The sequence below is a fragment of the Canis lupus genome, chromosome 21, assembly GCF_003254725.2.
Source record: "Canis lupus dingo isolate Sandy chromosome 21, ASM325472v2, whole genome shotgun sequence".
Taxonomy (NCBI): domain Eukaryota; kingdom Metazoa; phylum Chordata; class Mammalia; order Carnivora; family Canidae; genus Canis; species Canis lupus.
This window is the reverse complement of record NC_064263.1, coordinates 31,243,681-31,256,298: the sequence shown is the minus strand read 5'-3', so window position 1 is coordinate 31,256,298 and position 12,618 is coordinate 31,243,681. Positions and strand designations below refer to the sequence as shown.

General features: G+C 37.9%; 1 protein-coding gene across 1 annotated transcript in view; it reads right to left on the bottom strand.

Annotated features, from left to right (window-relative positions):
- The window catches only part of NLRP14 (NLR family pyrin domain containing 14), a 41,950-nt gene that overhangs the window by 1,757 nt on the left and 27,575 nt on the right, over window positions 1-12,618 (bottom strand). The window contains 6 exon segments of the mRNA XM_025459341.3: window positions 5,195-5,365; window positions 7,928-8,098; window positions 9,476-9,555; window positions 9,557-9,595; window positions 9,597-9,648; window positions 10,250-10,420. Coding sequence (XP_025315126.3) covers window positions 5,195-5,365; window positions 7,928-8,098; window positions 9,476-9,555; window positions 9,557-9,595; window positions 9,597-9,648; window positions 10,250-10,420 — 684 coding nt within the window.

Here is a 12,618-nt window from a genome sequence, read left to right as displayed (position 1 = left end):
CATAATTAGAGTAAATTTGAAGAATGTAAGTCCTTCTCATATTCATTATTACTAGATATTTATAGACTGAATATATCCCTTCCTAAATCAAGAATTCCAAGTTCATAATTATGGTCCAGGGAATAAATAGGAAAACACACTAAGAAAAGCTGAAGCAGTTAGATTTTTGATTATTAAAAGTATAGATGTGTAAGTAGACTTTTGAAATATGGTATTGAGTATTTCAAAAGCAAGGTATAGAATGAGGTCTCTAGCACTGTGCCATTTATGCAAATAGAAATGCATACACCAAAAAACATTATATCTTTTACAATGATACAATTATATGGCATATTTCAAACACAGTAGGCCAGCTGCCTACACAAGGGAAGGAAAATGGTTAAAGGAGATAAATTAACCAATAGTCAATAGAGGACATTTGCATAAACCAATGATACTACTAGTAATTGAAGTATTTTAAACTCAGCCTTCTACACCTGATGACATCCCCAAGCAACTAATCTTATGTTTACCTAGCCATTCAATAATTGAGTGCCTATATAGGTGCTGAGTTTAAAACATTTAAGTTGCTGCCTCCACATGGAACTCACCATTAATGTGATAGACCAACAATTTCACTATTTATGACACGAGGTTAATATCACACAAAATAAACCATAGGGTAAAAAGCACTAGGAGACATAAGAGGTTAAGAATTCATCAGGAAATAATCATTCTAAATTTGCAGTCACTAATAATGGCTTCACAATATAGAAAATTAAAGATGCCTTGGTGGCTCACTGGTTGAGCGTCTGCCTTTGACTCAGACTGATCCCGGGGTCCTGGGATCAAGTTCTGCATCAGGCTGCCGCAGGAAGCCTGCTTCTCCTTCTGCCTATGTCTCTCTGCCTCTCTGTCTCTCTCATGAATAAATAAAATCTTTAAAAAAATGTATAGATGATCTGAATAACAGAATATTAATTCACTTATATACAATATGGCAATCCATAACTCTTCATATTAAGTGCATCATGGTACACATAGAAGAACTGACTATATACTAGGTCATGAGGCTAATATCAAATTTCAAAGAACTGTAATCATGCTTAGTATGTTCTCAGACCACAATGCAAGAGATTAAATATAAAAATATGACAAGAAACCCCTCATATTTGAAAATTAGGGAATATACTTTAAAATAACCCATAAATTGAAGAAAAAAATCATAAGGGAAGTTAAATATTTTAGACTCAAAAATAACAAATGGTGCATATAATATCAAATATAGGATGGAATTAATGCAATGATTTGAAGAAAAGTCATATGTTTAAGTGTTGGAAAAGGAGGAAATATTTATCCTCCTTTAACTTAATTTAAATTTAAGAATGGTAAAATAAACTCAATAAAAGCAGAAATAAGATAAAATAATAATTAATGAAATAAAATATATAGAGAAGATCTATGTTGTGTTCTTTGAAAAAGTAAAATGAGAAAAAATTCAAACTGCCAATACCAGGAAAAGACAGGAGACATCACTAGATGTCTAAGTCACTGGAGTTGATCAGAAGTTGAGTAGAGAATAAAATTTTAGACACCTGCCAATAAGTTTTAAAATTCAGATGAAATGGATAAAATCGTAGGAATAATCTTACCAAGACTACTCTAGAAAACTTACATAAATGTATAATTATTTTTAAAAATGAATCAGAAGTCAAATCTCCACACAAAGGAAATTCTGGATCATATAGCTTTACCAGAAATTTCCATGAAGTTCAAGGATGAAATAATTCCAATATTACACAAACTCCCCTAGAAAAGAGAAGAGGATCACTCCTGAACTCCTTTTTTTGAAAATACGATCATCTGGATACCAAAACTTGAAGGGGACTACACAAGAAATTTATAACCTAATCTCCTTTATAAACCAAGATATTAAAATATTCGTATAACCACAATGACATGTTGAAACACACCTGATTCACTAAAACTTTAAAAATTAAGTCAGACAAAACTGGCAAGAATAGAGAACAAGAACCATCACACACTACCAGGGGCAGATGAAATTAGTACAATCTTTTTTTTGACAAAATCTGATAAATTTGAGGACCTAGTCCCCATGATGTAATAAATCTACTCCTGTTTACCCTTGATGGATATATATGTATGTGCTTCAGAATTCATTATTGAAATATTCATCAGAAGCACTGGTTATAAAATAAAAACACAAAAGTCCACATATAATAGAAGGGTTACATAGTTTGTGGTATAGTCATTCACTGGAATACTTTACTGCGATAAAAATGACCTAAAAAAACTAACTACATGGGGATGCCTGGGTGGCTCAGCAGTTGAGCGTCTGCCTTTGGCTCGGGGTGTGATCCTGGCGTCCTAGGATCAAATCCTGCATTGGGCTTTCTGCATGGAGCCTGCTTCTCCCTCTGCCTCTGTATCTCTCATGAATAAATAATTTTAAAAACTAACTACATGAAACAACTGGATGCCAAATTCCTAACAATGCACACAAAAAAATCATAACACAAAAGAATATACAGAGTAGGATCCTCTGTACATAAAATGCAGAACCTGGCATAATTTAATATATTGCCTAGGACTATATACACTCATGGTCACTGTACAAATAAATGATGGCCACAAAGATAAAGATAAAGGTTACTTTAGTTTCCTGGGCAAATTCAATTTACTGACCTGTTTTTTTTTTTAAAACAAAAACAAAAACAAAAAACAGGTTTATTTACTTGTTTGTATATATTTTATATTTCCTAGTGAAAATGTTTAAAATAGGACTTGGCAGATTTTTTTTTCTGTGTATAAACATTTCAGTTTTTATTTAAATTCCCAGTTAGTTAACATACAGTGTAATATTTCAGGAATAGAATTTAGTGATTTATCACTTACATACAACACCCATGCTCATTACAAGTGCCATCCTTAATACTCATCACCCATCTAAGCCCATCTACCACCCACCTTCTCCCTCCATTAACTCTCGGTTTGTTCTCTATAGTTAAGGGTCTGTTTTGTATTTGCTTTTCTTGTTTTTGGTTTTGTTTGTTTTTTTGTTTTTTTAACTATCACTATCCAGCAATTGCATTACTAGGTATTTACCCAAAGGACACAAAAATGATTCAAAGGGATACATGCACTTGACGTTTATAGCAGTATTATCAATAATAGCCAAATAATGGAAAAAGCCCTAGTGTCCACTGATTATATATATATTTATATATATATAAATATCTCAATCAATCTCCTTTGCCATTCAGTGGCATTATTCAGCCATCAAAAAGGTGTAATGACATGCATGGAGCTAGAGTGTATTATGCTAAGGGAAATAAGGAAAGAAAAATCATATGATTTCAATCATATGGAATTTAAGAAACAAAAGAGATGAACATAGGAAGATCTTTAAAATATCAGGAGAGAAAAATAAAAATTAGAGAATTTAGGTGACATAAGAAGCAAAAAGGAGGTTGCCACTGCTGAAAATACACTCAGAAATATGTAGTATGGGTTAGAGAAAAAGTGAAAGAAAAGGAGTTTTTAAAAATTTATAAAGACAGACAAGAGATCCAACACAAGGATAATTAAGGACCCTGAAAATCAGATAAGCAGAAATTAAAGTAGGAACCCTACCAAAATAAAGAGCACCATCTATAGACTAAAATAGCACACCATTTCCCCAGAAAAATATTAATAAGGACAATTCTACACGGGAATGATTATTCCTGAAGAGCAATTCTATGGACTTCCAAGACAAAAACAATTTTTAACCAGTAAGGACACTGAAGGGGAAGAATTAAGCTGGGCATGATGACCCAAATCAGTGGAACAATACAGACCACACTGGAGTGAGGTTAGAGGTTTGTTAAATGTGGAAGTATGGGCCACTGAGTATCTCTTTATTGGAGATGGGACTGCTTTGGGCCAATTTTTTGCTCCCTTTATTGCCAATGATACCAAGATCAGCAGGTCCTGCTCCCTCTCATGAGTTGTAATGGATAACAAGGCTAACTTATTAGGTTATAAGCAGGATAAAATTACATTTCAGATCCAATAGTTACAATATATATTTTTATCACAACAACAATAAACAGTTGATGCATACATAGATAAAACAGCACTTTCTTGAAAGAGTCTGGGAGACAAAATATTTGTGTTTCTCACATACAGAACAAAATTCTTGACCCAGAGGTCAATAATTCATGCAATACAAGTAAAAATGTACTAGCCAATATCATTTCAAGATTTAAAAAAATAAATATACGATTGAACATAAAAAGTACTCAAAACAGAAGATAAGATTTTATTAGACCACAGGCTTCTTAAGAGCATAGATAGTAGGATGCCTAGGTGGCTCAGTCGGTTAAGGGTCCAATTCTTCATTTTACCTCAGGTCATGATCTCAGGGTCAGGAGATCAAGCCCTACATTGGGCTCCATGCTCAGTGTGCAGAGTTTGCTTGGGATCCTCTCCCTCACCTCTCCCTCCACCGCTCCCCCTACTCACACTCTCCCTTCTCCTCTCTGCCTCTACCTCTCTTTAGAATAGAGATGTTAAAGATTTTAAAAGATTCAAAAATAAATCTTTTTAAAAAGAGCATAGATAGCATTTTTCCAGATAGAAGACAATTGGCAAAATATTCAGTTTATTTATTTATTTATTTTTTTTTGAGAGAGAGAGAGTACACCTGTGCAGGTGAGCTCACACAAGCCAGGGGAGGGGAGGGGAGAGAACAGTAGAAGGAGAAGAAAAATCTTAAGCACCCAGTGTGAAGTCCAATGCAGGGCTCAATCTCCTGACCCTGAGATCATGACCTGAGCTGAAATTAAGAGTTGGGCACTTAACCAACTGAGCCACCCAGGTGTTCCAAAAATCTTCAATTTAATAAGAGAAGTTCATTCAAAGACCGATGGAATATCTGAAAGATGACAGAACATAGAAGAGCTTAAAGCTAGTACCATTTACTTAATATAGACTCTAGCCAAGGCACTAAGGAGGACACTAAGAAACATGAAATACAGCTTCAATACTAATGCTTAATACACACTGATCCATATATTTGAAATTCAGATTCTCATTTCTGAGAGTAACTTACCTTCTATTCCATTTTTCATCCTCTTTTGTCTACTAAATTTCTTCTAGCCACACTAGCCACCAAATATGTAGCATTTTCTTGATGGAAAACTGAACTCACCCAAGCCTCTGAATATTGCAGTTTGGATGTCTCAAAGCCTCACACAGAATTTTTACTCCATCATCCCGCAGGTCATTGTGCCCAAGGTCCAGGTTCTGTAGGTGTGAGTTGTTCAGAATAGCAGAAGCCAGATCCAGACAACACATACTAGTAAGAACACAGCCCATCAATCTGCAAGAAATACAGAAGAAGTGAGACATTTGGTTGTGAAGCTTAATTAGTTATTCCTAGGAGAGAGGCCCAGGTATCTGAGCCTTTTCCGTGACCCCTTTTCTATCCACAATCCAGGATGCACATAGGAATGTCTAACATTATCAGCAGAAACAAATAGGATTTCTTAATGAGAAGAAAAAGCAGTGAATAAAGCTTCTTTCTCCCAAAAACACGTTATCTACCAAGCTTCCCAAATCAGAGGTATAAATACTTTTTCCTATCAAAACTAAAAAAAGAGGGGGGGGATAGAGTTTACCCAAGGAACCCACAGATCTCTGTGCTTTCAGTTTCTAATATATTTTTGAAATAAAAACACTTCCCAGGAATCTATCTTAAAATGTTGTTTACTAGGATGGCTGGGGGCAGGGGGGGGAGCTCAGTGGTTGAGTGTCTACCTTTGGGTCAGGTCATGATCCCAGGGTCCTGGGATCGAGTCCCACATCGGGCTCCCCGCAGGGAGCCTGCTTCTCCCTCTGCCTGTGTGTGTGTCTCTCTCCCATGAATAAATAAAATCTTTTTTAAGAAAGCATTTTTTCCAAGCAGCAGCAGACTGCATATATGAATATATTTCTTTCAGTCTCCAGTAGGGGCAGTCAAGAGCATTTACAATCTGGCTTCCAGCATTCTCTTTCCATATTTCATCCCCATCCTAGTCGCCAACCATACACATCCATTTTTCCCCCCAAACCTACCACCTCTATCTTCATGTCTCTTCTCTCTTCCTACCTTCTGCCAAGGATATCTGCACCCAACAAAATCCTCCTCATCTTTCAAGGCTAAGGTAACTCAGTCCCCTCTGTTCCACTACTTGCTTCTTGGGACTTTTGTCCTATCTTTATAATACATGGAATATGTTCTAACTGGCTTTGTATTTATTTCCCTGACCTCAGCATTTTGTGAGATACTGGAGGGCAAGAGCATCACGTTAGTAACAGCTTTTAATGCCCTCAGAATGTAGCTTATATTTGTTGTCAACTTTGGTTAAAAGAATTGGCATGGGCTGCATAGAGGCTGTGAAGGTAGCTAAGAAACCAAAAGATTTGTCTATGTGTTTACAGCAGTGGTGAGGAGACAAAGTGCACTAACCAAACATCTTGCATGTATAGGTCACTTAGAAATTGTGGCTGACATAAAGGTATTGGATTTAACAATAATTTCCATGAAGTAAAACTTTGTCTTCCAGTTGAAACTTCAGAGAATCACATCATACACGTTTTCCTGAAGAAAGTACAGGTATTTACGGGACTCACAGGTTGAATCGCCTTATTGTTTACCAATGTGACAATCAACTATTAAACTCTTGTGGCAATTTGGCTATCCTGAGTCAGTCCAGTCAAGCCAAACACCTCTGGATATACCAACAATCTAGAGTTTATAGTTCTAAAATGCTAGAGTTTGACTTAATGACTTATCCAGGTGACTAGTCCCATGGGAGGCCCTGGTGGGAAAGGGAGCTAAGACCACTAAGTAACACCACTATGTTGCTTCACTCTAGCCACAACATTTACATATTGAAATATTAAACACTAAATATAGTGCATCTGTTAAAATAGCCAATAAGATAACTGTATATAAGTATTCAAACATTTCTGAAATACCATCATATGAAAAGGAAGCCTCAAAGTCCTATCTATGCAGGACTCACAATTACATATACACGCAGCATGCATGTGTGTGTAGACCCACTCACAGAATGGGAGGATATAATAAGAACAGCTATTGTTTAATAATGACTGGCTTGTTGGATATTTTAAAAATTCCCTTCCTAGTGGGTGCCTGGGTGGGCTCAGTCCATTAAGCATCAGACTCTTGATTTCAGCCCAGGTCACAATCTCAGGGTCATGAGATCAAGCCCAAGAGTATGGCTCCCAGTAGGGTATGGAGTCTGCCTGAGATTCTCTCTCTCCTCCTCTGCTACCTTGCTTGCACATGCACTCTCTAAAAGAAAAAAAGAATTGTCTTCCTAGTTTTTTTAGAAGTTGACCTATTTATAAACCTGAAATGAGGGGCACCTGGGGTAGCGGCTCAGTGGTTGAGTGTCTGCCTTTGGCTCAGGACAAAGGGGTCATGATCCCGGGTTCCTGAGATGGAGTCTCACATCAGGCTCTTTCACAGGGATCCTGCTTCTCCCTCTGCCTTTCTGTCTTTCATATGAATAAATAATCTTAAAAAAAAAAAAAGCTTAACTGAAAAGAAAAGTAAAGCATAATTTCTGCCTCATGGATATAAGGCAGAGGACACACAATAAACTCATTGGGGCACAACCAAAAAATAAAAAAATGGCTGATGTTCAGCCTGTTGTCTCTCTGGTCCTCCTTACCTGAGGGAGGTTGACTTTAATTACTGTAGTAACTGTTTAAGAAAAATCTGATGAACATATTTCCCGAACTTGTCTCAGGAAGGAGGAGAGGCAATCAGCTGTTTATTCTTTCTCTGACAGATACACAGCTCATCCCTTTCCTCATCTCCCCTGACCTCACAGTAGTGAAAGTACATAAAGGAAGGTCACAGAAAACCTACTCCAAGTCCTGAAGGTTACAGCTTGGATGCCGAAAGGCATCACACAGAAGCTTTATTCCATCATCTTGTATCCAGTTTGACCCCAGATCCAGATGTATCAGGCTCTTGTTGCACAGGAGAGCAGACGAGAGATGTTCACTGCTAAGTGAAGTGAAGTGGCAACGCCTTAGCCTATAGGAAGGACAATGTAAGCAAAGATGGAATCACTGCTTTACTGGCCAGAGATTTTCATCTTTGAAAAGGTTTCATGCTCTGGTCCCTTATTTGCCAGCACTATCTCAAATATTCTCTTCCCTCATTACCTCTTTGTCTGTATCCCTTGGGATACTTAGGTTTGTACCAAATTGCACAAACTGGATCCATGTTCTCAGAATTTTTCTTACTATAAGTGAAATGTTAACTTCTTCACACTGTACAGGAGTAATCATAATAAGTACTTTTTGTACATAATAGAAGTAGCATTTCCAGTCAGTAGGGAAAAGATTATACCATAAATAATTTGGGAAGGCAGACCTGACATATGGGGGAAATAAGTTTAAGCTTTATTAGAGTAAATTAGGAATAATTTAACATTTAAATTTAAAAAGTAAACCATAAGGAATAGGACATTAGTCTTTTTTTTTAAGAAATATATTTCCAATTATGACAAAACTTCCAGAAGAAGTCATAAGGAGAAAGATAATTTGACTTCACAAAAATTTTGAACTTCTATATTCTAAAAAGGACTGTAAGCTAGGAATACAGCAACATGCTAGGTAAACTATTTGCAATATATAAAAAAATAATGTTTATAATGTATATGTGCTATTAATAATCATCATATATAACATATATAACAGAAAACATCCAGAGGAAAATTGGGCCTACAAAGAGGCAATGCTTAGAATACTAAAGGCCAAAAATATTTGAGAAGATGTTCAATAAATTATTTTTAGTTATTTTCAATTATCCAAATAATATTGATGGAAAAAATAGATATCCAGTGAGGATATTAAAATGCAGGCCCCAGACTGCCGAGGAAATATGAACAATCTCTGAAGAAATTTAAGCATATATGACAAAATAAAAATTTTGCCTCTAATTCCACATCTAAAATTGTCTAAGAGCAATGAAGAGAATAATCACACTGTGATATAGCCATACTATGGGATGCTACATTTCTGTTTAATGGTGTTAATATAGATCTGTTCTAAGCCCAGAAATGGAGCGGGACAGGCAGACTTTAGTCCTGAATCCATCATTTTCTTGTATAAGGCAAGCAACATAATCTTTCTCAGCCTCACATTTCCTACCTGTCCAATGAGGCACTTAGAACCCGGATGGCCAATCTGATACCAACAGGTGCTTTTCTACAGATTAAACAAATTTAGCACAGGGCCCAGCATAGAGTAAAGATACAATATGTGGTAGTTATTAACAGCATCATCCTTGTCATTTTCATTATGGATAACAAAGGAAAAAGGGACAGGATACGTTCATATTTTCCTTTTTAAAATATATTTCAAAATGTAATATACATCAGAAGGATGAAAACTAGTACAGTCTTACACAAGGCTCTGGAGTTTGCACTGTGGATGTTTCAAAGCATCATTCACAAGCTTTACTCCATCATCTCCCAAGATGTTATCCTGCCAAGCACAAATGTGTCAGTCTTTTGTTGCTGATGAGAAGCCAAGGAAAGATCCTCACAACCAGCTACCGTGAGGCCACAGCTTTCCAGGCTGAAAGAGAAACACAGGAAGGAATTATTCAAATACCAAAGCTCCTGTTTCTCTTCTCCTTTGCAGGGACTCTAGGCTGTAACTTATAGCCCCTACACCTCTGCTATAGAATCAACCTTTTCAATCTACTAAAATTACAAATGCCACTGCAGCTATATACAGTAGAGGGGAAAAGGGGGAAAATAATAAAAATAAGCAGTCATGAAGAAAAGCAGCATTTAAAAGTCAAACTAGGGACACCTCGGTGGCTCAGTGGTTGAGTGTCTGCTTTTGGCTCAGGTCATGATCCCACGTCCTGGGATTGAATCCTGCATCAGGCTTCCCACAGGGAGCCTGCTCCCTTCCTCTGCCTCTGTCTCTCATGAAAAAAAAATAAATAAATAAAACAAATTTAAAAGATAAATAAATAAATCTAAAATAAGAAAATAAACAAATAAATATCAAAAAAGGAAGGAAAGGAGGCCTTTACATAGAGTTCACCCAGGCTTGACAGATGAGCCAAGTGGTGTCAAGGCCCAAGCAGTTTGCCCTTTCAGCTCTTCACTAAGCCACACAAGACTGCACAAAAGGATTCCAGGGAAAACAAATGAGCAAGACTTACGATAGTCTCTCTAGGTGACACTTGGGATGTCCTAAGGCCTCGCACAAGAGCTTGACTCCATCATCCAATAGGTGATTGGTGGACAGATTCAGAAATCTCAGGCTCTGACTTCTGATGAGAGCCTTGGAAATATTTAGACAGCAAAGTGTAGTTAGGTCGCAGGATTCCAAGCTGGAAAACAGCATAAAAGAACAGAAATGACCCTACTCAGAGAAGAGCTATGACAACCACTCACCCAGCCTGAGGGTATAGTCTCCCAGGCTTTGTGACCAGTTCTGAAGACCAGCTTCCTTACATGGAGTGAGTTCCTTAATCAGCACAAGGCTCTAACAGCAGATTAGAAAAGGGAGGAATAGGAAGCTTGTTTCTTCCATCTCCACCTCTCCAATTCCTTATGGAAATTAGGTATGAATGTACTAAAAATATTCTTTAAAGATTATTTGAGAGAGAATGTGAGAGCATGTGTGGGCGACAGAGAAAGAGACTCCTCAAGCAGACTCCCTGCTGAGCACAGAGCCTGATAGGAGGCTCCATCCCACAACCCTCAGATCATGACCTGAGCAGAAATCAAGAGTCAGATGCTTAACTGACTGAGCCACCCAGCTGTCCCCTAGGGTTTTTTTTAATATTTTATTTATTCATGAGACAGAGACAGAGAGAGAGGCAGAGACACAGGCAGAGGGAGCAGCAGGATCCATGCAGGGACCCTGATGCCAGGACTCGATCCTGGTATTCCAGGATCACGTCCTTAGCCGAAGGCAAAGGCTCAACCACTGAGCCACCCGTGTCCCCCCTAAAGATATTTTTAAATGATAATCTTTTTTTAAGCCAGGAAGAATTTCCTCCAACTACAACCTGGAAGAAGGTGGACTAAGATACTGTGTACACCCTGACTTCTGAAACAAAGGGGCAGGACGTCGGGAACAAAAGGTGTGATTCCCACTGTTAAGAGCTCACCTATTCATAGGAGTCAATTCATGTTTTCTGAGGAACCTAGTCCTTAAGAGTAAAAATAAGTGAGTCAGAAACTAAATAATTTCTAAAAATAAAGAAGGGAAGCAGAAGAATGGAAGAAGTGCCGGTAGAGCCCACATTTTTAGAGGCTCCTATTTATGCTCAGAGGAGCCTGGGCCTGATACCAGCTCCAAGAGAAGGCAGGTGACAACAGGTTCCAAAAACTTGGAGTTGCTCTAATTCCTTCTTTGAACCAAGCACGTATCAACTCCATTCCTCAGGAATTGGTTCTCTTCATCAAAATAAGGATGTCCATAGGTAGGAAAGAGCTGCTCCCTCCTCAATCCAGAACTAGACTTCAACATATGACTAAGGACACAGCCTAAGGCTGAAAACTTCAACTTGCCCTGAAAAGGTGTCACGGACTGAATTGACTTCAACATACAAATTTCGGGGAACACCAAACTCTCAAGTGACCGTATGTGGAGACAGGCCTTAGGGAGATAATTAAGGTTACATGAGGTCATAAGAGGGACCCTGATGCAACAGGCCTGGTGCCCTTAGGAGAGGGGCACCAAGAACATGCACGCACACACACGCAAAAGGCACATGAAGACACCACAAGAAGGGGGCTACCTACAAGCCAATGGGAGACACCTCACCAGAAATGCACCCTGATCTTGAACTTTCAGGCTCCAAAGCTTTGAGAAATAGATTTCTGTTTTAAGGGGGTACTTGGTTACAGCAGCCTAAAGAGAGTGATACAAAAGGGAAGTCTGTCAGCAGCCAAGCAGGCAGAGAAACAAGAGAAACGCTGGGTTTGGATGGAGCCCTTCTAGACGGATAAAAGATTCCAATGTGGAGAAAATATTAAAGCTTAACTAAGGGAGAGAAGATAAGTACACATATGAAAAAGAGAAAACAGAAACAGAAGAAAATGTTTAGAATGGCTTGTTTTAGGTTTTAAATGTATAGGAAGATGCAAATTCTCTGAAGAATACATCCTAAGTGGAGATCAGGCTGAGAAAAGGAAGGTTTAAGATTTAAAAAGAAAAAAAAAATTGCAATGGTTTAAAGACAAGGGAAACCTGAAATCCATATTTCAGACAATAAAAAACAAAATCAATGAAAATAGGGGCACCTGAGAGGCTCAGTGGTTGTTCCTCTGCCTTTGGCTCAGGTCATGATCCCAGGGTTCTGGGATCCAGACCTGCATCAGGCTCCCTGCAGGGAGTCTGCTTCTTCCTCTGCCTGTGTCTCTGCCTCTCTGTCTCTCTCATGAATATTAAAAAAAAAAAAAAATCCATGAAAATAAATTTGATATACCTCAAGAAGGGGAAAACAAGATTAATATGACCAAAAGTAACAGTTATATAGGAAAAGAGCTACAACCAGTGACTAATAGACACTCTTGA